Here is a 23,074-nt window from a genome sequence, read left to right as displayed (position 1 = left end):
TGGACAGGCTGTGATGTAGCCCAGAGGGTGATCAACGATTAATAAGAGTTGTGAGTAAATGCTTTAATATCTCTGTAATATAAGTTGCCTCTGCCATAGAGCAGAATCAATTTCAGCCCAGTCTGTTGGGCAAATAGCACATAGACCCCAAACGGCATTAAGCCACGGGGAAAACTCCTCTCTCTGTTTATCGTTTGAATATTTGCTAGTTAATTAACCAGTTTCTGTACATATTTTATCCTAGATTGCTTTCATAACCGTGTATTGAATATTAATATACAGTGGTTGGGGGTGGTGAGAGTTCAGAATATTGAGATTAATAAATATGTATTTTTATATAAAATTATCTTGCCCCAACTAATTTCTCTCCTCCGCCAAAATAGGCGTAGGTACTGAGAATCCCCCTCCGTAACACCTGCAGTCAGTTTCTCAGGAGTTCTGATAAGCACCCTTCTTGCTTCTGAAACACAGCTAATGCGGATTCATGCAAGGCATCGCATTAAATACATCTCTCTGAGCAAGGGGACACTGACACTCCCTGCATTATTTCTCTGCAGAGAAATAATGTTGAAATACTGTCTCCAGTGGTCTAGACCTCTTGTAAGGCTTTATGGACATATGCGAAGTCAGAAACAGGAGGTCAGAGCTGTCCTTCAACTACAATTCATCTTCCCCACAAAGTTATTGAGTGTGACAGTAAACACTCATCTTGAGCTAAGCCCATTTTGAAAAATTACTTGAAGGCAAGTTCTTGAAAAAGAGACAGGCTGTTTCAGATGGGAACACTGAGACCAGTGGCTGCTTGGATTTGCCTTAGGTTCAGATACAAGGTCACACAGGAGGAGAGAAGATGACGGAAAAAGAAAAGCATATGCTGTATAATGGGATAATTTTCATAACAGAATTGCTCATTCTCATCTCTTATCCACAGAGAGTCATTCGTCCAGCCTGGAATCCTGTCTCCTCACTCTACAGGTTGTCTTAGCTTATGTTGGCAATGGGTAATGTGTATACCACATATAGGAAGTTAACTTCTTTGTCCATCTCTCAAGTATTACACTGAGCAAAGCAGGGAAGGACAGGAGCTGGCACCATTTCTTTCCCCAGTGCTGGGGGAGAAGTTTCTTAGGAAACAGGCTGGTTGCGTTCACCCTCAAAAGACACCTGCAGCAAAGGAACAAGAGAGATCCACATAAAGGAGTGATGAAGTAAGCTCTGATATGGAATTCATATGACAGAAGCATGACCTGGCATGCCAAGATAGTAGGTTGGAAGGATGAGACACTACCATGAGGAAGCACAACTACAGGAATGATATTGAGACCACTGCTACAGTAATGGCTCTTTTCTTGTGTTGCATGCATAATGACTGCAATTACAGCCTTTACAATGTCTCTCCTACTTCAAACGTCCAACAAAAAGCCATCTAATGCTCGGGTTTCAGTATAAAAATGTCACTAGGCAGATTACATGTCAGATTTTGGAAGGCCATTTTCATCATCTCATTTCCAGGAACATCCATTACTTACAGAGCACTCAGCACTTAACACATAGTCAAATTAGTTACATGTAACCACAGAAAAACAGCACCTTGGGACAGATTTCTGCAATACATAAATGCAAACATTTATAAACAAGTGCTTATGAACTACATGCTTGTAGCAGCATTCCTGTGACACTTGAGAAAGATTTTATCAAGTCTGTACAGCATGTTTTAAGCAGTTTATCAAAGCCACTAGGTGAAATGCATCCTCAAGCAGACTTGACCAAAATCGTTGCTATTTTTATAATTCACATATGTAACTGCATGTACTGTATAAAATACTTGTATTTTACATCAATCTGTTAATTTACCACAGCTTTAGACCAGTAGCTCAGAACTCCTCCCTCCTATAAGTGTTTCAGAGTCCTTGAAACACTTGGCCACTGAGCACCTATCCTGCATAAGTTTCAAGTCACACAGTATCACAGTATCATCAGGGTTGGAAGAGACCTCACAGATCATCAAGTCTATCTACTATTTATTGACACAAACTTTCCATATTTAATAGATTCTCCAAACTCACAGAATTCCCATCAGAGTTCCTCTAAAATAAGCAGAAGAAAGTATCTGTAAGATTTTAATAAAACATCAACATTTTAAAAGTTAATTGTTCCTTTAATCTGTTTCAGAACAACTAACCCCCCTTCAGAGCCCAGACACATTATACTGCACACTCAAAAATTCTGCAAGCTTCATGAGTAGAGTGATCCAGAAGTGAAAATTATTTCATGAATAATAAAAATGTTTAGAAAAATCCATTAATTTCCTCTCCAAGTAGAGAAGGACCTAATTGCCTAATATTTGTTTCTGGGTTTAAATTCCCAAAGAATAGTCATACAAATCAAGTAAACTAGTGACTGGAAAAGCAGGTAATTACAGATACATGTCTTCAGAAGTAAATTTTCACCAACCACAGCATTTGAAAGCGTTCTGATGAACAGCATTTTGTTAAAATGAAAGATGCTCTTAATTATGGTTTTAATTGATTATTGATAGTTAACTAGAGGTGCTTGCAGAGAAAACATTTTCTATGAGTAATTATACAATTTGTTCAAAAAAACCCAGTCACATTATTTTCCAACTGTGCAGTTTATTCAGTTTCAAATTAGAAAAAGATTACTAAGTATTTAACAATTCACATGCATAAACTCAAAACATTTCAGCTCCAGAAAGTATTGACTTCCATCAGTCTTGTATTAAGGTGCTGAGGAAGTTCACTTAGGCAGAGAAGTATATGAATTTTTTTTTTTAAAGAATCAAGATAAAGAAACAAGCTGTAATTCAGTTTTATTTCGATTAACAAACACAATCAAAGCGAGTCCTGGTAGTATGCACTTGCAGTCTTTTATCTTTTCACACTTGTGTAGAGCTGACAGGAGTTCAAAGTGATTGGGAAAAGTTTCCTTCAACAGTGTCTTGATTTGGTGTGCTGAATAAGCCACTGTAATGTTATGTCTGCCAGAATAGACGAAACAGTGAAAAACTCAACAGGCTGCTTGCAGGTGGTAAAAGGACAATACAACACCAGGTTAATACAAATTAAAAAAGATTCCCTTCAAAACACCAATCCAGAAACCACAATTAAACATTCAGTGCTTAAGGCTCCAAGTGGGATATTTTCTTTTAAATTTAAATTACTTTTAAATCATGTGCATTTTGTATTCCTGAAGTATGATGACTGACATCAAATTCTCTAAGAGATGAAGAACTGTTGAAAAAGCAAAGGTTTAAGATGACCATGAAATAAACTGTAAAACTCAGACTGGAATGATACATGGTGTGAGAATAAAGGCAGAAACACACAGCCAGAAGAAAAGAAAGGGGCAAATATCTCACAAACCATTAAGGAGTCATTTAGCTGGGTGGTAGGAGTCCAAGGCTTCTGAAAGACATGCAACACTAGACTAAAATTTCATAGCTGAAATTAGTACTCCTGATGCAATCTAATAGATTCATCTGAAATGTGCAGTTCACAAACTGATTTATGAGTAGATGAGATGGTTTTGCTTCAAGGCAATAACATCTGTCAGGGAAGCAGGAGAGATGTCAGGGGTCTGCAAAACCTCTAGCCCTCAAATTTACATTTGTTGCTTTATCTGTCCCAATTTCAAGACACCATTCTATTAATACCCTAGCCGACCAGCTCAGGCACTAAGATGCAGACAAAAGCATCCTGCAGCATCTAAACCAAAGCTAGTAACTATTTACTTATCTTCCACCTCCTCTCAGGACACAGAAAATATCAGCCTTACACCTCTGCCTCCTGATAAAGACCAGTTATACTGTGGCTTGCACTGAAAAATTACGATCATCTCACTCAGCTGCACTGACATCAATTAAAAATGCAGAGGAAGATCACAGCTCTCAATCTTCTTAACAGCACAGAACCTTCATCACTTTAATAAGCTAAATATCACAGAGTCGTTTAGGTTGAAAAAGATCTTTAAGATCATGGAGTCCAACTGCTAATCTAACAAGTCTTTTCTTTATAGTTCTTCCTCTTATTTTCCAGCCCTATTATCTCTGTGGGTTCTTGTCCAACCTATTCTGTTTCTCAAGGTCTCCCTCAAAACACAGCACACAGTGCTCCAGTAACACTCACACAGGTCCAAACACATATGATATATGAAGTCTGCTCCCATTTGTCATTTATTTGGGTAAATATTTAGGAAATATGTCAGTTTTTCTAGGCAAAACATTATACTGGAAATGCTTAACTTTTTCTCAGTTAGAATTTGAGTCTTTCATCAGTACTCACAGGACTTGCAAAAGTAATCTATGCTGTTCTGCATTAATGATCATTCTTTTCCTTATTTTCCCATTTGCAAATTTTAGCATGCTTTTTTGCATGCTTTTCTCCACCAGGCCATCCCTAAAATGAACCAGGATCAAATTCCATTTTCCCTAGAATCATTTCAGAAATTAAACTGGTTTTACCAGTTTCTAGTCACAAGTCACAATATCACTTTTGAGATCCTCCACTGCAGCCCTGACACCAATTTGATAAGGATTAAGCACTGAATTTTGAAAACCTTAATATCTTCGCTGCCCTTTACCCGTCTCGTCTTCCCTACCCCACCCCTTATATCTGAAAGTCTAAGCTTCCCCAGTGTAACAGCATGACCTGTGCATTTCCCTCATTTGGAGGTAACAGTGGTACCTCCAGCTGCAGCAAAGCTAGGGTCTGGCCTCCTTCGAAGCAATACACCCAGAATGAGTATGCTGTTTCTGAGAGAAGCCCTCACTGCTGAATATGTCCCTGCACATAGCTGGCATCTTCCCCAGACTCCTGAAAAATCAGATGTCATGGCATAATTTCCCCATGATCTCTACTACCCGGTCCTCTCTCCCTAAGATTGAAATTTCCCCCACAGCTGGAAGCAACTAGCTTTCCTCCCACTGTTTCTTGTTCAGCCAAACCTACAGAGCTGCCCAGTTCTTCTAACAAGTCTGTCTTCCTCAAGAAGCAGCTACAAATACCTGCCCAGGTTGTAGCCATCCCATGCAGAGCTACGTGTCTTAGCAACTCAGCATGCCAGAAAAAACTATGGTACAGAGGCAGCAGAGCCCTAGCTACCTGCTGTTGCTGGCTGTGATGGTTTGGGTGTTCCCCGCCCCCCACCTCACTTTAGAAATCACCCAGACTAGGCTCAGACGGCTCTGGAAATATGAATGAAGCTTATATGTACAGCTAGCACAATATACAAGCAGATATTTACAGTATATACAGTTATATACAGAAATATACAAGGTAAAAGGTAATACAGAAACACAACTCCCCTCCCAGAAACCTGAGTCCCCAGGAGGGGCTCTCAACCACCCCTGCACCTTCCCCCTGCCCCTCTCAACCTTACCCCAGTCTCAAGGAAGAATAGAGGTTCGGCCAAGAGGTTAAGAAGCAAAGGTGAGTGGAGGGTGTGTTAGAGAGATGCAGCTCAGTCAGCAGCCCAAGCCAGAGTGCGAGAAAAAAAAATGGCAAGAGTATTATCTAATGTTTTCATTTCTTGTTCAGCAAGCCTCTGAGGGACGTAGACATCACCAATGTTTTCCTTTCACACCCTATGATCTAGTTCTTCTCATCAAAACATTCTAACTAGCACACTGGCTCAGCCTGTGCTTCACTCCTTTCTTTTCTCAGAGGGAAAGGGAGAACACAAGAGGAAAAACGGAAAAGAAAGTGAAAGAAAGGGAGGGAAAGAAAGAGGAAAGGGCAAAAGGCAAAGGCAGATGGAAGACACCTTCACAGGGCTTTTATAGGTCCTCACATACTTCAGGATACACTTTTTGTATCCCAGGACAAAAGCAGTAGTCCCTCAGCTTGAGGAACATCACCATACAGCCACATGCATGTAAGGCCTGATTTCAAAGTAAAATCATGTAGGTACGAAGTAAACCACCAAATTTTTTAAATATCACCCAACAAATGGAAGGCCTTCATATCTAACTATTAATTTTTCAAAAATAACACAGCTTTTGTGAGGCATTCAGTCAGCCTGGCTTTAAATGCTTGTCCAAGGCCCGTATTAATTAATTTCTTAGCTTTTCATGGAACTAAACAATTCTATGGGTGACTTTTATATTAAATAAAATGCTACATTATAACAAAAAAATGCAATATTTGCAAAAAGAACTTCCAAAGTCAATTAAAAAAATCAGTTATGCATTGGAGTTAGATATCCAAATATCATTAACATTTTTAACCTCTGATCCAAAGTACAAAGTATATACCAATGATGCTGTAAGAAGAAACAGCTTACCAATGTTATCCTTCTCTTTACAGGAAATAGAATAGCAACATATTTCTCTGTCTTGAATCGCTGAGAGGTTTCTACAGAATCAAAAACAGTAAAATAAGTAGTGTTCTGCTTTTCACTCAGTGTGTTCAATTCTATCATGAGATATTAATTTTTTTTAATGTGCTTCTGGACACACATATTTCTAAAACTATAAGGATTAAAACATTGTTCAAGCTTCTCATTACATCAGTGTAATACTGAGTAATAAAACCAGAAAAATTCATGAGTTGAAAATAGTATTTTGAAGTGGTAGTCAAATAACACTACCATGTCTTAGCATTTACCTTTTACTCTTTTCACTTAGAATTCAGAGTTCTAATCTCTATTAACTGTTGTTACCAAGTAATGGTACTCAAATAATTGCACCATTTATCTTCAGGATATTTATTATATGATGCTTCAATACATCAAATCTGACTCCTACTTAAAAGAATGCCTCAACATTTAAGAAGAAACAGATTCTTAACTAATTTCTGTTTCTTTCAAGGAATGTCCCAGTTCTGAGCACTTTGTGATTTTCTTATCTATTTATCCTTGCATATGTGACACAGGCATGCAGGAAACAGACTTAGTTCCTGGAACAGATGGGGAGTGGAGTCACTGAGAAGGAAAGATTCTTGAGATCACACAAGAGATTCTAATCAAGAAGAGAACTAAATAGTGACCTCCCTGGACTTCAGAACTGGCCATCTGCAGGGATCAGTTTGGAAGAGTCCCTGGGATAAGGCCATGTAGTCAGAAGAACCCAAGAAAGCTAGTTAATATTCAAGGATTGAGCAGCCTCATCCTAAGAAGTCCAGAAAAAAAAATCAGGAGGAATAAGTGGACGAAGAACTAACTCCTGGCAAAATCCAGATACAAAAAAGAAAGCATACAGAAGGTATAATTGGAACAGGTAAACTGGGAAGAATACAGAAACACTATCCAAGCATGCAGAAACACAGGACAGACAAAGGCAAAAGAAACTGTATCTCAAGAGAGATGTCAAAGGCAAGAAGGAGGGCTTCTATAAATACCCAAGTGACAAATGGAAGACTAGAGAAAATGTAGGCCTATCAGTCAGAGACAGAAGAGACCTGGTCCTGTGGGACTTGGAAAAGTGAGAAGTACTAAATGCCACCTTTGCAAGGAAGATTTGCCTTCAGGAATTCTGAGACCCAGAGACCAAGGCAAAAGTCATAAGCAAACGGGACATAAAGCAATCCATAGGCCCTAATGAAGAAATCACCTGATGACGCAGCTGGCTAGCACCATTGTGAGACCAATAACCCTTGAACAGTCATGGCAACTGGGACAGGTGCCTGAAGAAAGAAGGAAAGTAAATGCCACCCTTGTCTTAAAAAAAAAAATGCAGATAGGAGGACCCAGGGAACTATAGAACAGTCAGCCTCACCTTGATCCCTAGGAAGGTGATGGACAAAATAATCCTGAAAAACATTTTTAGGCATATGATAGACAAGAAGATGATCAGGAGCAGTCAGCGTGGAGTCATAAAAGTGAAATCATGCTTGACTAACTTGATGATCTTCAACAATGAAAACTACAGCTTGGTAGATGAAGAAAAAAGAGTGCACAGTGTGTACCCTGAGTTCATAAACACTTCAGATGCTGTATCCCGTAATATCCTTGCAAGCAAGCTGAGTAAATATGGTCTGGATGAACTGATGCTAATACGAACTGAAAACTGGTCGAACAGTCAGTCCCAGAGAGTAGCAGTCAGTGGCACGAACCTAGTTGGAGGCAGTAACTACAAGTGTACCCCAGGATTAAATAAATACAGTGTCCAATTCTGTTCCACATCTTCATTGATGATCTGGATGATGGGGCAGAGTGGTACCCTCAGTAAGTTAGCAGATCACATAAAACTGGTACAAGTGGCTGATAGATCAGAGGGCTGTGCTGCCATCTAGAGAGGCCTCCACAGGCTGAAGAAATGAGCTGACTGGAAAGTCATGCACCTCACCACAAGGAACAACCCCAGGTGCCAACATGTGCCAGTGGCAGACTGTTTAGAAAAGAAACTTCAAAAACGGATGTGGGGGCCCTGGTGCACACCAAATTGACCATGATCTAGCAAAAGAAGTGGTGGGCTAAGGAGAATCTTATAAGGTTCGATGAGGTAAAGTGCAAGGTCCTGCATCTAGGTCAGGGCAACCCTTGATAGCAATGCAGGCTGGGGGATGATGAGATTGCAGAAAAGGACCACGGCACTAGTGGACAAGAAGCTGGACATGAACCAACAGTGCACACTTGCAACCCAGAAGACAAACTGCATCCTGGGCTGTATCAAAAGAAGCATAGATTGCAATTTGAACTGCCAACAGAGTTCAAATTAGAGTATCTAAGAATGTAAAATGGAAACTCTTTACAAATGTTTATTGTCACAGACTACCAAATTATTTTCTCTTAACATCTTGAGTTTCACAAAGTTTCAGCTTTTCACAGACTAGCTACTTACAATTTCTCAATTAGCTGCTTTTCATCCAGTGCACCTGGGAGATCTCTTTTATTTCCAAGGACTAACACCTAAAAAAAATAATTCAGGTTTTTGTTAAATCCAGGAGCATTTATTTTTATCTTTAACCACTTGCTTTGTCCTGGCAGGGCATAAATCCTGCCAAGCCACTTTAACCCTTGCTCACCTCCTGTTGCAGGTCCGGGAGTAGATGAGCAAACAATGGAGGGTTTGGCCCCAGCAAAGCCTTGAGGGCTAGGGGCTTAGCACCATGTGTCAGGTGTCTTGTGCTGCACCTCAGTGTGCCTGCGTGGTCACACGAGGCATGAGATTTAAATTAATTGGCCAGAACAGCGAACAATCCCTATTGGCCACCTTAATTTCCAAAACTATGTTTTTAATGGGGGTGATTTAGAAACTGCCTTTCTGCACCGACCCTCCACCAGCACCTCATTTGCGGCTCATTAACTGGGAATCACAGCAGCCATGTGTTTGCAGCTTGCACTAACTTGGCAGCAGCAACTCAGTTCTTCTCTCCTTCCCTCTGCCTGGAGTATTTTGTATTTTACCCCAAGATCATTATCCTGAGTTTTGGAAGCATCTTTGTATAGGAAACTTATTCAAGGACCAAAGCATCATGAGTAGATACACTGAAGTTAATGCTGAGACTCCATAAGCAGTTAGAATTTTCCTGTTTTTGCATTCCTATTTTCCAAGTTCTGATTGTTTCAACTGTTTCATTCTGTGTTTATATACACCCTTTGTGCAACTACCTCCTGTTGACCGAAAAACCAAAGAATCTCAGGGAATGTTTTCCAAATGTTAAATATTATTAATAAAAAATAATCTTCATACTTTGATTAATATTCATAATTCATAACCGATTCTTAATTTCCAACACATGCTCCCATTATTTTGGATTTTGAGGCAAAATATTTAGAGTGAAACAATGAACATACTCAAACAGAGAAATGACCGTGGGAGCATCATGGAAATCCATCTTTCCAGCCACTGTAAAATGTGGGAGACACACCCTCTGAAAATTGACTCCAATTATTTCGGGTTGTATCAGTATCAGAAGTCTCCTCTGGAACTGAATCTCTCCATTCCAGATGGCATTATGGGATAGTCTTGTGTTGTATCAAGTGGAGACTGAGGGGTAACCTCATCAATGTTCATAAATATGTAAAGGGTGAGTGCCAGGAGGATGGAGCCAGGTTCTTCTTGGTGATGCCCAACAACAGGACAAGGGGCAATGGGTGGAAGCTGAAGCATAGGAAGTTTCATTTAAACATGAGGAAGCTTTTTTTCACTGTGAGGGTGACAGAACACTGGAACAGGCTGCCCAGAGGGGTTGTGGAGTCTCCCTCTCTGGAGATACTGAAAATCCACCTGGACGCATTCATGTGTGATCTGGTATAGGTGATCCTGCTCTGGCAGGGAGGTTGGACTAGATGATCTTTTGAGGTCACTTTCAGACCCTGATATTCTGTTGATTCTGTGATTCCTTTTGCATGCAACCAAACCTGGAGGAGAACATGAACCGGGCACACTTAAACAACTAATACACATTCAATCAACAGGAGCAGACAATGTTAAACAGAAGTAGGGCCCCTGAAGTAAAGGCTGTATCCTCAACACTCAAACATGATTCTCTTCTAGTTTTGCTCCCCTGCTTCTTCACGTTGACATTAACTAAACAGCTAGGCGTCCAAACTATATATCACCCAAGACACTATTCAGTGCTGGTGTCTGCCAGTGTTCAGAAAGACAAATCCTGCATGCCTTAAGATACTGCAAGAAACATATCTGGGTCACTGGTTCAAATCTATCCAACAAGGAGACTGACTGGAAGTAATTACTGTCTGAGAATGCCATATGTGAAAATGAATTTTTTCCAAATCTATTCTGACTTTCAGACTAAACAGCATGCAAACACACTGAAGCACTGATAAGATGCTGAGTCCTCTGAAAAAAGGTCACAATAATTTCTGTAAAAGTGCTCCACATATCAAGGATGAACCATATTTAAGCTAGTATTTTCAAGAGTCCAAACAGAACCAATTCACAAGGAAGTTGGCTACAGTGTCTCCATTCAGGTAAGAATAACAAAAAAATTACTTACTGGAATTCCATGCAGTTGTGGCTTATCTATCAAACTGTGTAGCTCATTCTTTGAAGCTTCTACTTTTTCCAAGTCTGCTGCATCTACCATGTAACTGCAATGGGAAGATAAGTTATTTATAGTACTGCCCATTACTTGAAGAAAGTTGCATTAAAAAATATGAAATATGACAAATACATTTACGTTGGCAACATTAGAACAAGTCCCGAATTGTGTAAATCCTGCATTTATCAATCTGGGAAGATCAGAATTAAAAACAGGCTGTAGGAGGGGAAAAGTGGCCTGGAATGTGTAATTGCTTACATTGCTTTGTTGCTGGATGTATAAAACACAGTGCTTTTATCATATTGGGTTTTATGTGATGGAGGTGAGTCAGACAAAAGTGTATCTGTATTAGTTATATATTTAAAAATACATTTTATATGGGCATACACGAGAAAACTTACACAACTGCATTGACTCCTCTGCAATAACGCTCCCACATGCTTCGAAACCTTGGCTGCCCTCCAATGTCCCATACCTGGAAAGGGTAAGAACCCCCCCAACCCCAAAACATTTTTGAACTACACAGTACTTACAGAATGGAAGGACTCTTACATGGCACATACAGGTTCTATTGACAATGCCTAAGTGTAAGTATTTTTTTTTAAGTGACCTTCCTCAAAAGACTGGACTTCTCAGGTCCTTCCAGTCAATGGAGGCACATTCACAGAGGAACTACAGCAGTTCCAAATGTGCATCTGGAAAACTTAATTCTTTACAGTTAAGTGCAAGGAATGTCTTATTCATATACCAAAGTGAATTCTGAAATTATAAATTCAAGGAATATTAGCATAATTGTATGAAAACAGCCATGAAGTTGTATTACTGGCAAAGCTAGGGAAACATCAGTTAAAAATGTATCAGACCTTCAACAAGATAAAGACAGATATTAAGTAAATAATGAGCTGGTCAGAGAGCAGACTGAGTCCACAGACTCAATATATTCAAGGACAATACACTCTTAGGAGCTCCCACACTTTCATAGCTCTCTAACTTATCAAATGTGCTTTAAAAGACACATGGATTAACTGATCAGAACCAGAAAGAAAACAGTGGTGTAGGGTAGGCCCTGAAGTGATTAATCAGTAAATCTTAAGGAAAGAGAACTCAAATTCTGATTGGGATTTTATTAAGCTCAAATACTGCAAATATGTACACATGCTACTACTGTCTGGCCATCTCACTGAACTCCTTATTGTTAAAAGACCAGCACATAATTTTTCTGTACAGAAGATACTTATTCTGCTTTGCTTGCAAAAAAACAGTATTTTGAGTGGATAACAATAATTTTTGTTTCAAAAAATGTTTCCAATATCAATATACCAGGGAAAAGATCAAAATTATGCAGGGAAGGACTGTGTAGTGATGCAGCTGTTGCAACCACATCCAAAGACAACTGTATTAAAGGAGACACACACCAATTAAAATAGTGGTGAAAAGGATTCTTCCTGTGTCAAGAACAAAAAGTATTAATTATTTATTATTTTAATTAGGTTCAGCCAGCAAAACAATAGGTACTGTTTACTAGATCTAGGAGGCATATCCATTACAGCAAAAACTAAATTTGGATGTCACATACACACAAGCAAAATTTTCTTAAGCGATGTCTTCCTGTTTGTATTTTCTAAATCCAAACATACTAAATTTTCAGTGACTACAAAGCCTTGCACAGAAAAGCAAGACTTAATGGATCCTTAAGTACTTTTTCAACTAATGTGATCTATATTTTTAATTTCACAATCAATAAATCATATAAGTAATTATCTCCACAATTTTCAATACTTTATTTCAATTTTTTGAAATAAATATTTCCCAGTTCACACCACCATTTAAAATATTTCCTTGATTGGTATCTTACTAGTCCTCCTGTCATAAACTTAGTGTATCACCTACATGTAGATTGCCTTTGATGTCTTTTATAAGAATTTTTCACATTGAAGAGACTTGAGCAAACTTCTGATCATGAACTGGTATCAGTTATCACCTGCACAGACATCTGAAGTGCTGTTTCAAGAGTCTTAGTAAAATAAGTAAGCCTTTTATTTTAAAAGCTTAAAAGAGATGGGTATGCAGTTCACTATTATAGTTAGATAACAAACCTCACACCAACGCTAATTATTCCAGTAACTCATCTGGACCTTGAAACTATCAGTAACCATCTGCTGCACATATGTGTGTCTGGGAAAAGAAACCAAATTATCTTCTTGATAGATCAGAAAAGAAACAAGGGGAAAGAGGACGGGGAAGACCAATAGTAAGATTAGATTTGTGGAGATGAACAGCAATTATTCCTGGCAGCCAGGAAAAAAAAAAATCTACAAGATGATGTAGTCTGGAATAATCAAAAAATAAGAAATAGAAGACAGAAATACCGATTTTGCCCTTGTTTGATGACATACTATAGCTATACCACATTAAATTGCACTGCAGAACAGGTACTGTTGTCATTAAGGGAATCACCTTGAAATAATGGAGAGATAAGTAATTTCCAGTCAGTTTTCCTAATAAGGCATACAGTTATCCATTAAGGTACCACATGAAGGACACAAGATAGACTAGGTGTTTTAATAGTACTTGGGAGCCTACTTTACATCAATAACTATTGCAACTATCTGAAATAGGAAAAGAAAATAAATACATTAAATTAAAAAACCTCACCCCTTTGCCTATAACACAGTCCTACTAGCAACTTTCTAATACTCTTTATTATATTGAATAGCCAATGAGAGATTGAACTACTTTATTCAAAATCACAGCTCTCTGCCCCAAACCATTTTGACTGTAAACAAAAGCTCAGACAGAACTGTGAGAACACAAGAGGCACCCAGAAAGGAGAGAGGATGTCTTTAAAAAGTTTTCTCACCTTGCATGGTTTGTGCATTACCTGGTTTTGTATCACAGTATTTAATATACAGGTAAAACGTACACTCTAGGTGTGAGCTGCGAGAGGCAGGAGGCCACCTCAGCAGAATACACAGCTAGCTAGAAACATTTTGGTTTATGTTTTTAAAAAGTCTGGACTTCAAAATTGCTCCCATGACTTTTGTCAGATCCCTCAAGAAGAACCTTTTGGCAATATTTAAGAATTTTATCCCTAGACCACTAGCTGATTTTAAGGATGAGAAAATGTATGCAGAATGAACAACCCAGACATAAAAATAGTTTCCTTTATGCCCAGTACCATTAACTCATTAAAGTCTCAAGGAGTTGTTTAGGCTCAATCTTGAAGGCATGCACCTTATACCCACTATTTGCTTTTGTCTACTGTAGACTAGCAATTTTCATTGTGCTTGCAAGTCTACACTCTCATAAAATAATGTTATGTTTTAATCTGTAAACCAGATTACTTGCCATATCTGTTCAATTCTTCTAAAACAAACTCACCAGATATGTCTCCTGCTCAGTTTCCATACCTCTCATGACTCTAAGGCTCCTTCTTAAGGCTGTAGCTATCAGCTATGTTTTACTTTTGTACATAAGTATCAAGAAGCTTTTAGTTACAGGAAGGGTCATTAACACTCCAGTTGTTTTTCTTTAGATTAGTTTATATTGTAAGAGGGCTTGACAGCTAGCAAGAACCCTGCAGGAAGGGAAAAGCAGGTTTTTCTAGATGTCAGTTTTACATGGCTCTTTTTTCAAACATGTTTGGCACAGACTTTGAGGGATGGACCACTTGTTGGATAAGGAACTGGTTGGATGGTCTCACTCAGAGAGTTGCAGTTAGTGGCTCAATATCCAAATGGAGACAGTGATGAGTAGTGTACATCAAGGGTCGTTACTGGAACCAGTATCTGAAAGGGGCCTACAAGAAGCTGGGAAGGGATTTTTCATGAGAGCTTGGTGACAGGATGAGAGGGAATGGATCTAAGCTTGAGAAGAGTAGATTTAGACTCGATATAATAAAGAAATTTTGTGCAGTAAGGGTGGTGAGACACTGGAACAGGCTGACTAGGGAGGCTGTGGAGCCCCCTCCCTAGAGGTGTTCAAGGCCAGGCTGGATGAAGCCTTGAGCAACTTGGTCTAGTGGAAGGTGTTCCCACCCACATCTGGGGCATTGGAATCAGGTGATCTTTAAGATCCCTTCCAATCCAAATCTCTGGTGAACAGAGATACATACAACAACGTATTTATATGTTGATGTCAGTGCACTGGTTCAGAACCTAGGATCTCATCATAGTCAATGAAGCCTAGACAGCTATTCTCAATGATCGAGAGTGTATTGTCCTTTACCAGACACAAGTTACAATGTTGGGAGTATCAACAGACAGATTTTAAACAGGACATAAAAGCAGTATCTGCTCTCAGAAACTGTTTTCTGAACCTTGTACTGCTTACCTCCACATTGTGTTCTACGGCAGGAGAGTAACAAGGAACCCAGTTTTAGAGATAAGACTGTAATCCTCCCAATCAAGACATACCACTCCTCTAAAAAGACAGAATCAATCCGTCCTAGCCTCAGTATTGTGTCCTCCATGAAGCATAAAGCTCTAATTCTGCATGACCACATGCAACCCTTTATACCCATTTTCACATGATCACAAATCAGTCCCTGGACATCAAAATCCAAGAGATTCTGGTGAAAATAGGCATATAGAAGATAAAAGTTGCACACAGAACTTGCATTTGGAAGACTGAATGCAAGGAGACCAGAAGTAAGAACACCGATAGCTCAGAACAGCTGTTCGATAACTACTGTAGTGATTATTAATTTTGCTTGTCCTTGAAGAGCATATAGCCCTGAAAGCAAAAATGAGTATTTGCTCAATAGTAGAGAAAAGCCAGGAGGATGTGCAACAATGTGTATGCTGGTAAAAGGTAATCTAATATTGTTAGATTAGACAAGAAAAAGGCATTTTTCCATGACAGAGTTAACCTCACAGAAAAGCTCCTTGGCATTGTCTTCATGCGTCTCTCTTGCTCTCTAGCTCACAAATTTGAGCAATCCTGACATATTTCCAGCATTTATCAATGAGGCAAAGCTTCTGAGGACAGAACTAACCACAAACAGCGTTTATGGTCCCCAGGTATCCCAAAAGGATATGGGAATAGAACATACTTATATATGCTGCAGGTTAAGTTCAAGCCAGGAGCTGAAGTACCAGACCAAGTAGATGGATGGTCCTAAATCAGACAGCTGATTGACCATAGGCATGTTCAGAATGCTGCATTTGAATACAGGGAACCAAATGCACCAGGGTAATAGTGCTGTAAGATAACCAGGTAGAAGTGCAGGACAAAAAGCCTGCGCTTTTAGCAGCTCACAAACTACATGTTTCAGTATGCGGCAGATGTTAATCAGCAGGTACTAGCAGAAGCACACGATGTGTAATTTTGGAAGGATGGACTCCTCTGTCCTCAGCACTGAAGAAAGCTCCTATATCAATTTTTAGTATCAGTCCATGCAACAAACACAGAAAAAAATGCTCCTATAAAGAGGGGAGGGAGGAGCAAATGTTTCCCAGGAAATTGCTACCAGATATAGAAGAGAAGTAAAAAGCAGCCCAATAGCAACTCACATGAGCTATAGAGAAGAAAGCTTTCCAACAGAGTGGAAGAAGATTGTGCAAAACAAAGGATATTGTTGAACCTTCTTTACGAAAGAACAAATATTAAGGAACAATTACCTAAGATATTTGGGTAAATATGTGTTTCACAAGTTTGGTTTACATAATTCCTTGAGGTCAACTCATAGTCCTCTCTTTTAGGACTCTGTGAACAGCTGGTGAGAGGTTCCTATCTAATGCATGATTTTGTCCCGTATTCTGCAGCACACAACTCCCAAGCACAAACACCATCTCCAAGGTTTCTCTTCACAAACTATCCAATGGAAGAGTGCTTTCATACTTTTCCTTTCTAGCAGATTGATGATCAACTTAGTTGATCTGAGTATGCTCTGTACTTAACTCTCTGAGACACCCTCTAACCTTCATTTAACTCATTTTCAGAGAGTCACAGAACCACTGAGGCTAGAGGGGACCTTTTGAGATTGTATAGTTCAACTCACCTTGGTCAAAGCAAGGTTACATAGGACAGACTACTCCAAGGATGGAGATTCCAGAACCTGGTCAAGCTATTTCAATGTTCAATCACCCACACAGTAAAAATGATTTTTCTTATGGTTTAAACGGAATTTCCTCATATTTCATTTCATGCTCATTGCCACTTGCCCTGTCACTGGGCACTACTGAGAAGCCTGGCTACATCTTATGGCTACACTGAAGATCTCCCTGAGATCTTTCTCTGAGAGCCTTTGCTTCTCTAAGCTAAACAGTCTCACATATCTTAGCATCTCCTCATAAAACAAATGATCTAGTCCCTTAATCATTTTCACAGCCTTTTGCTGGAGTATCTCCAGTAGCTACACATCCTTCTTGTACTGGGGAACCAGAACTGGACACAATACTCCAAGTTAAGTCCTTATCACTGCTGAGTAAAAGGGAGGGATTGCTTACTTTGAATAGCTGTCAAAGCACTTCCTAAGGCATCCCAGAAGGTTACCAGTCTCCTTGCTGCAAAACTACGGTGCTCACCAATGGTCAACTTGGTATCTATCAGGGCTCCTATGCCTCTTTGTGTAAAGCCGCTTTCCAGCCAGGCAGCCTGTAGTGGTGCCAGGAATTGATGCTTCTCAGATACAGGACGCTCTGCTTTCCCTTCTTTCATTTCATAAGGGTCTTGTCAGCCTATATTTCCAGGCTACTGAGGTCCCTCTGGATGGCAGCACAACCCTCAGCCACTCCTCTCAGCTTTGTATTATCTAAGGAAACTTATTGAGAGTACAGCCTCTCTTATTATCCAGGTCACTAATTAAGGTACTAAACAACCTCTGAGGTATATCAGTAGTAACTAGACTTCCTGTTATGGATCACAACTCTTTTGAATACAGCTTTTCCTTACACATAGCTATCACAAGTCACTGGGATAACCCACCAATGTTCTTCTTTACAGAAACTAGCACCATGCCTTGAAATCAGCCCAGATACAGTGTGATCATAGTATTACAGAACCAATTTGGTTACAACAGAGCTGAAAAATCAAGTCCAACTGTTAACCTAGCACTGCTAAGTCCACCACTAAACCATGTCCCCTAAGCACTACATCAACGCAGTTTTAAATACCTCCAGGGATGGCAACTCAATCACTTTCCTGGGCAGCCTGTTCTAATACTTGACAACCCTTTTGCTAAAGAATTTCTTCCTAATCAATATTCACTTTAAACATACCCTTGGATAACTTGAGGCCACCACCTCTTATCCTATCATTTGTTACTTAGGAGAAGAGACCAACCCCCACTTTGCTACAATCTCCTTTCAGGTAGCTGTAGAGAGCAAAAAGGTCTCTTTTTAGCCTCTTTTTATTCAGGCTGAAAAATCCCAGTCCCTTCACCTGCTCCTCATACAACTTGTTCCCTGGACTCTTTACCAGCTTCAGTGTCATTGTCTGGACATGCTGCAGCATCACCATGTCTTTCTTGTACTGAGGGGCCCAAAACTGAACACAGTATTCTAAGTGTGGCCTCAACAATGCCTAGGACAGGGGGATGATCACTTCCCTAGTGTTGCCAGCCAGCACTTTTCAGTGATCCAAGCCATTCAAAACAACCACTACTTGCTGAAACACTGTTGGAGATATACAGGCCATAGACACAGAGGCATATATCACTTCATGACCATGTGAGATGACATGACAGGTAAGAAGTTTTCAAAATGCTGCTGAATATCAGGATGATGATTACAAAACAGAAGGATTCTAATCCTTTGAGGTTGTTTGCAGGCTTGGAAACTCCACTATCCAGAAAAGAGAGAAGTCCTGCAACGAAGGAAACTGGAAGAGGAATGCAAATCTGCCTTCTCTCTCTGACACATCAGAGCAAAAGTAAGTACCAAGCAGCTTGGCTTTGCCCTTCAGCAGAGTGGCCTGTGACAGCCAGTGCTGCAGCTCCCGTGGAAGGACGCTGGCCTCTAGTGGTGACAGTCGAAGTGACCACAGTTCAAACTCCAGCAGCTCCAGTCTCCTGAGTAGCTGCCCGCAGCAGCCTCTCAGCTGCAATATTCAGGTAGGGTGCAGAAACTCCCTGGCGGTATTACTTTGAGAAAATTAAGTGCAACGGAAAGGAAAAGGAAGCTGCTGCATTGCCTGTACATCTGCATGTCCTGTGTTGCTCTATTTCTTTTTATATCCGACACTATTACAAGACTATCACTGTGAAAATCAAAAGGTATCTGATTAGCTGCAGCTTGGCAATCATTTAAAATAATAGTTTGTGATGCAGGTCTTCTGATGCTCTTGAAATCTGTTTGCTGAAGTAGAAATTATAACCACATTCTAGCTTAATAAACATTAAATCTCACCAAAGCAAAAAGACTAGTAATGCTGGGCGGATCAAAAAACCAGCAAAATCCCACCAAAATCAAATCACTCAGTAAACAACAAAATTTACTAGAAATTAAAACCCCAAATTAATTAATTACAGTTGTAGATTTTTTTGGCAGAAATGTAAAAAAATCATAGCCATCAGTTTTGTTATGTATTTCAAAATTATTTTAATAGATCTCTAAGTTGTAGTACATTAGGTATTTTGATGCTGGAAACATCCTGTAATTTAATAGCTCAACCACAACCTCAAAATCCAGAAGCAATTAATCTTAAGGGCTTTTTAAAGAAACAAGCATTTATAGGTAAGTCATATTTCTCTACATAGAGTTACAACATGCTCATTTTCACTGTATGATCTTGTAGCAACAAGACCATGAGAACTGGTTAGGAGAAATTATTTCTCCTGTGCAGACTGTCTTCCAAATCACTTTTGAAACTAAAACATATATTAATACTGTTTGCATCATTGACTTATTCTTAACACCATGATTATAACAACCATCTATAACAGAACTTTAGAGATCAATGTGTAAAACGAGGCACAGTTCCACAGAAAATTACACACCTCCTTCCTGTATGAACTTGATCTTTATCATTTATGCAGACAACTCCAGTATTAAGAATTTGACTACTTAAAACAATCCTGGCTCAAAACATACTTTATTTGTAAGACTTGCCTACTTGTTGATCACTTTTATTTGCCTAGTTGAATGAATCGCCAACAGCTTCCTCATCTTCTTCCATATCTGGGAAGTCTGTAGCAGCACTGGCATAGCACCCCAACTACCCTAATGCCTTTTCTATTCTAAATCCTGGCCTTATTGTATCGATACAAAAGGCAGACACAAGGGAACTGAAATTCCTATTCCTGTGGATTATTTATGAAATATGGTCAAACTGAGCAACATTTTGACTGTGGCATCTATGGACTTTGATCAGCAGCAAACCAACACACATAATGTAACAAATGTATGAAACAGACATTTAGGAATAATTAAAATCAAATCCTCTCCTGGGCATATTGGTAAAGCTAAAATGTAAAGTACTGTAGTACAAGTGTACTCTTCTGAAAGAGAATGGAAGGCTCAGACAGGAGGACAAAGAATCTCTACCTGCCTGAAAGAACAGTAGGGAAAAAATACCTCTTTAAGCAAGTGAAAATTTTGGATTTAATTTTAACTACTGAAACAAGCAACTTTTGCTTATGAGTCTGCATTTGCTGCTTTGTATTACAATCCAAATCACAATTTTGTCACTGGTCTCATTCTTTTATGTTGAGAAACACGTTCGGTGGAGCGCTATGGGAAGATGACTCTTTGTTCACCAATATGGTTAGATGGTCAAATCCACTTTATTTCCGTGATACAGCGACATATATGCGTTCTAGCAAGAGGCATGCTCAGCGTAAGATTGGTTACAGTCAGAGGGTCCAGAGTTACATGTAAGGTGTGCATAGGTTAACTTATCACAACATTCTAAGGGTCAGCCTTCCAGACCACCCACTCCAGCCCCCTTGGTTATCTAGTCTCTGCCCACTGCAGCTGTGTGTGGGGTGCTCAGTTGTTTACATCTCAGTTTCCTGGCCTCGCTGGGAACCAAGGACGTTCTCAGCACCAGTTACCCATGTTTGTGACTTTATGTCCTCGACTGGTGAGAAATTCTTCCACAATTCCCTCTTTTTCTTTTTGAGCAACCCACACCTGGCTAACTACCTTAGTTAAGCTCTTCTTAATGCAAGCAAAGACAATACAAGCGCATAGCAAAATTATTATGAAAATAACAAATAGCCGTAAGCCTTCTCCTAATAAGCTGCTTAACCACCCCGGGATTGTCCCAAACAGGTGCTGCAACCAGTCATCAAAAGTCGATGTTTCCTTTTCGATCTTGTCGATATCACCTTTCAACCAGGTTATACTCTTGTGAATGGACTCACCATGATCTGATAAATTCAAACAACACATCCCTTCGAAGTCCTTGCAGCCGTGTCCTTGGGCTAGCAAAAGAAAATCAACGGTTGCTCGATTTTGCAACAAGGCATGGCGAAGGCTATTTTGATCAACCAATAGTTGTCCTAAAACCTTTGTGGTGACATTGGCTTGTTTTGCTGACCAACACGCGAGTCTCTCTAGCTGTACTAATGCTTTTCCAGCCGCTCCTCCTGGTAGAAATACAGCTAAGGCAACATGAGCAGCTGTGGATAATAATTGAACGTTGTCATTGCAATTAGGACTCAATTTTAGAGATCGCTTAGACCGGCGTCGGGCTAGGTTCCTAAGTTGACTAAGATGAGGGGCAAACATTGTCAATTTACCCAGATAACATGGACCTCCATAAATGTTCTTTGGTATGCCATGCCAGGCTCTATCACCACAAATAAGGAACACACCAGTGGGAAGTGCCTTAGCGGTTCTGTTGTCCCACAACAGATGACCTCGGCCCCTTCTTGATGCTTTGACACCATAACACCAATTGTTTGCTCCAAAAGCACCTAAGGGTCTAACATGGGCCTTGTCACTGTCATTTGAACCGCAGTGTCCACCCTCGTTGCTAAGGAAGTTATCATAGGCTGTTTAACACAGGGGTGAATGGTGCAGCTACAAATCAACAGTGCTACAATCAAAAGGAATAAACCTGTTAGAGCTTTCATCAGTAGCATTAGTCTGACAAGCTAACAACCCAAGCTTAGCTAACAATCCCAAAAGTTATTTCTGCAAGTGATGGTAAGCCATTCGTTCAGAAACTCAAAAGTGCAGACGAACATCACAGTCACAGGAGAGTGCAGGTGTGCCACGTCTTCGCTGGCTCTGTGTGGCAGTCGACATTGCAGATTTGTAGGTCAATCAGCTGTCAAGTATTCTTCTCAGACTCCCATAGTTCTGGATTCACTCGATGATCTCATTACACTCCTTAGCTATGAGCTGTGTCTGACTATTGTGCTTAAGAACTACAAACCTCTAAATACAATACAAAGATATGCCCTAGATGTTACTATCCGTCTATTCTACTTAGGCCTTTTCCCACAGTTCTTCATCTGCTCTCAGAATTTAGGGCAGTGTTTTTTATCTCTTGCAGGGCCCTTGCAAGAGAAAAAAGTCACATTGCCATCTTATGCCAATTTGAGTGGGCCTTGGCCTTTACAAAGCTGTCAAACTGAACCTATTCCATTAAACCACAATCACTGAAAACTCGTAAAAATACCCAAATTCATTAGCCATGGTCCAAACCTTAAAGATCCATACAAATACAATCATCATGTCAGTGCTTCTTTCAAGTCCTTTCACAGTTCTGCCATCTGAGCAAGACTTCTGCTCACCTTAGGGAAAAAACAGGTTGGTCATAATCAGGTTGGTCTTCATCAAGGCCTGTGAAGATAAATGGTCAAACACAAGCAGATGCAAGAACAAATGCAGACACATCCATTGCCTAGGCTAGCAGATCCACTGGCCTAGTCTGTATGCTGTGATTAGAAAAATCTCGAGAAGGAAAAGATTTCTTCTGCTATCCTACTGTCCTCTAATCCATATTCCCCTTTTCAATAATGCCTAGATATACCCAAGAAAAACATCCCATAACATCCTTATGTCCTAAGTTCTCAAAACTACAAATCCTTAGTCTTGACTTATCTTACTCTAAGAATCTATCAGCTATAGGAACTTCAAGAAAAGCAAAGAAAATTCAAGAAGATAACAATACCACGGTATTCTCAAAAAAGGGAAAAGTCAGAATTGTCACAAGAC

The 23,074-nt window shown here is 39.7% G+C and overlaps 1 protein-coding gene across 2 annotated transcripts in view; it reads right to left on the bottom strand.

Moving 5' to 3' along the window:
* Positions 1–2,613: 2,613 nt before the first annotated feature.
* The window catches only part of LOC135174812 (ADP-ribosylation factor-like protein 8B), a 31,489-nt gene continuing 11,028 nt past the window's right edge, over positions 2,614–23,074 (bottom strand). The window contains exons 3-7 of one of the 2 annotated variants that reach the window (XM_064142365.1): positions 11,366–11,439; positions 10,920–11,013; positions 8,798–8,865; positions 6,301–6,371; positions 2,811–2,998 (exon numbers count right to left, since the gene is read on the bottom strand). In XM_064142365.1, the coding sequence (XP_063998435.1) occupies positions 2,949–2,998; positions 6,301–6,371; positions 8,798–8,865; positions 10,920–11,013; positions 11,366–11,439 (357 nt within the window). In that variant the 3' untranslated portion in view covers positions 2,811–2,948. Of the gene's footprint in view, positions 2,999–6,300; positions 6,372–8,797; positions 8,866–10,919; positions 11,014–11,365; positions 11,440–23,074 lie in introns of both variants that reach the window. The other variant, XM_064142366.1, reaches the window with a different exon arrangement.

The sequence above is a fragment of the Pogoniulus pusillus genome, chromosome 4 (assembly GCF_015220805.1).
Source record: "Pogoniulus pusillus isolate bPogPus1 chromosome 4, bPogPus1.pri, whole genome shotgun sequence".
Taxonomy (NCBI): Eukaryota; Metazoa; Chordata; class Aves; order Piciformes; family Lybiidae; genus Pogoniulus; species Pogoniulus pusillus.
Note: the sequence above shows the minus strand (reverse complement) of the source record. Positions and strands in the feature narration are given on the sequence as shown.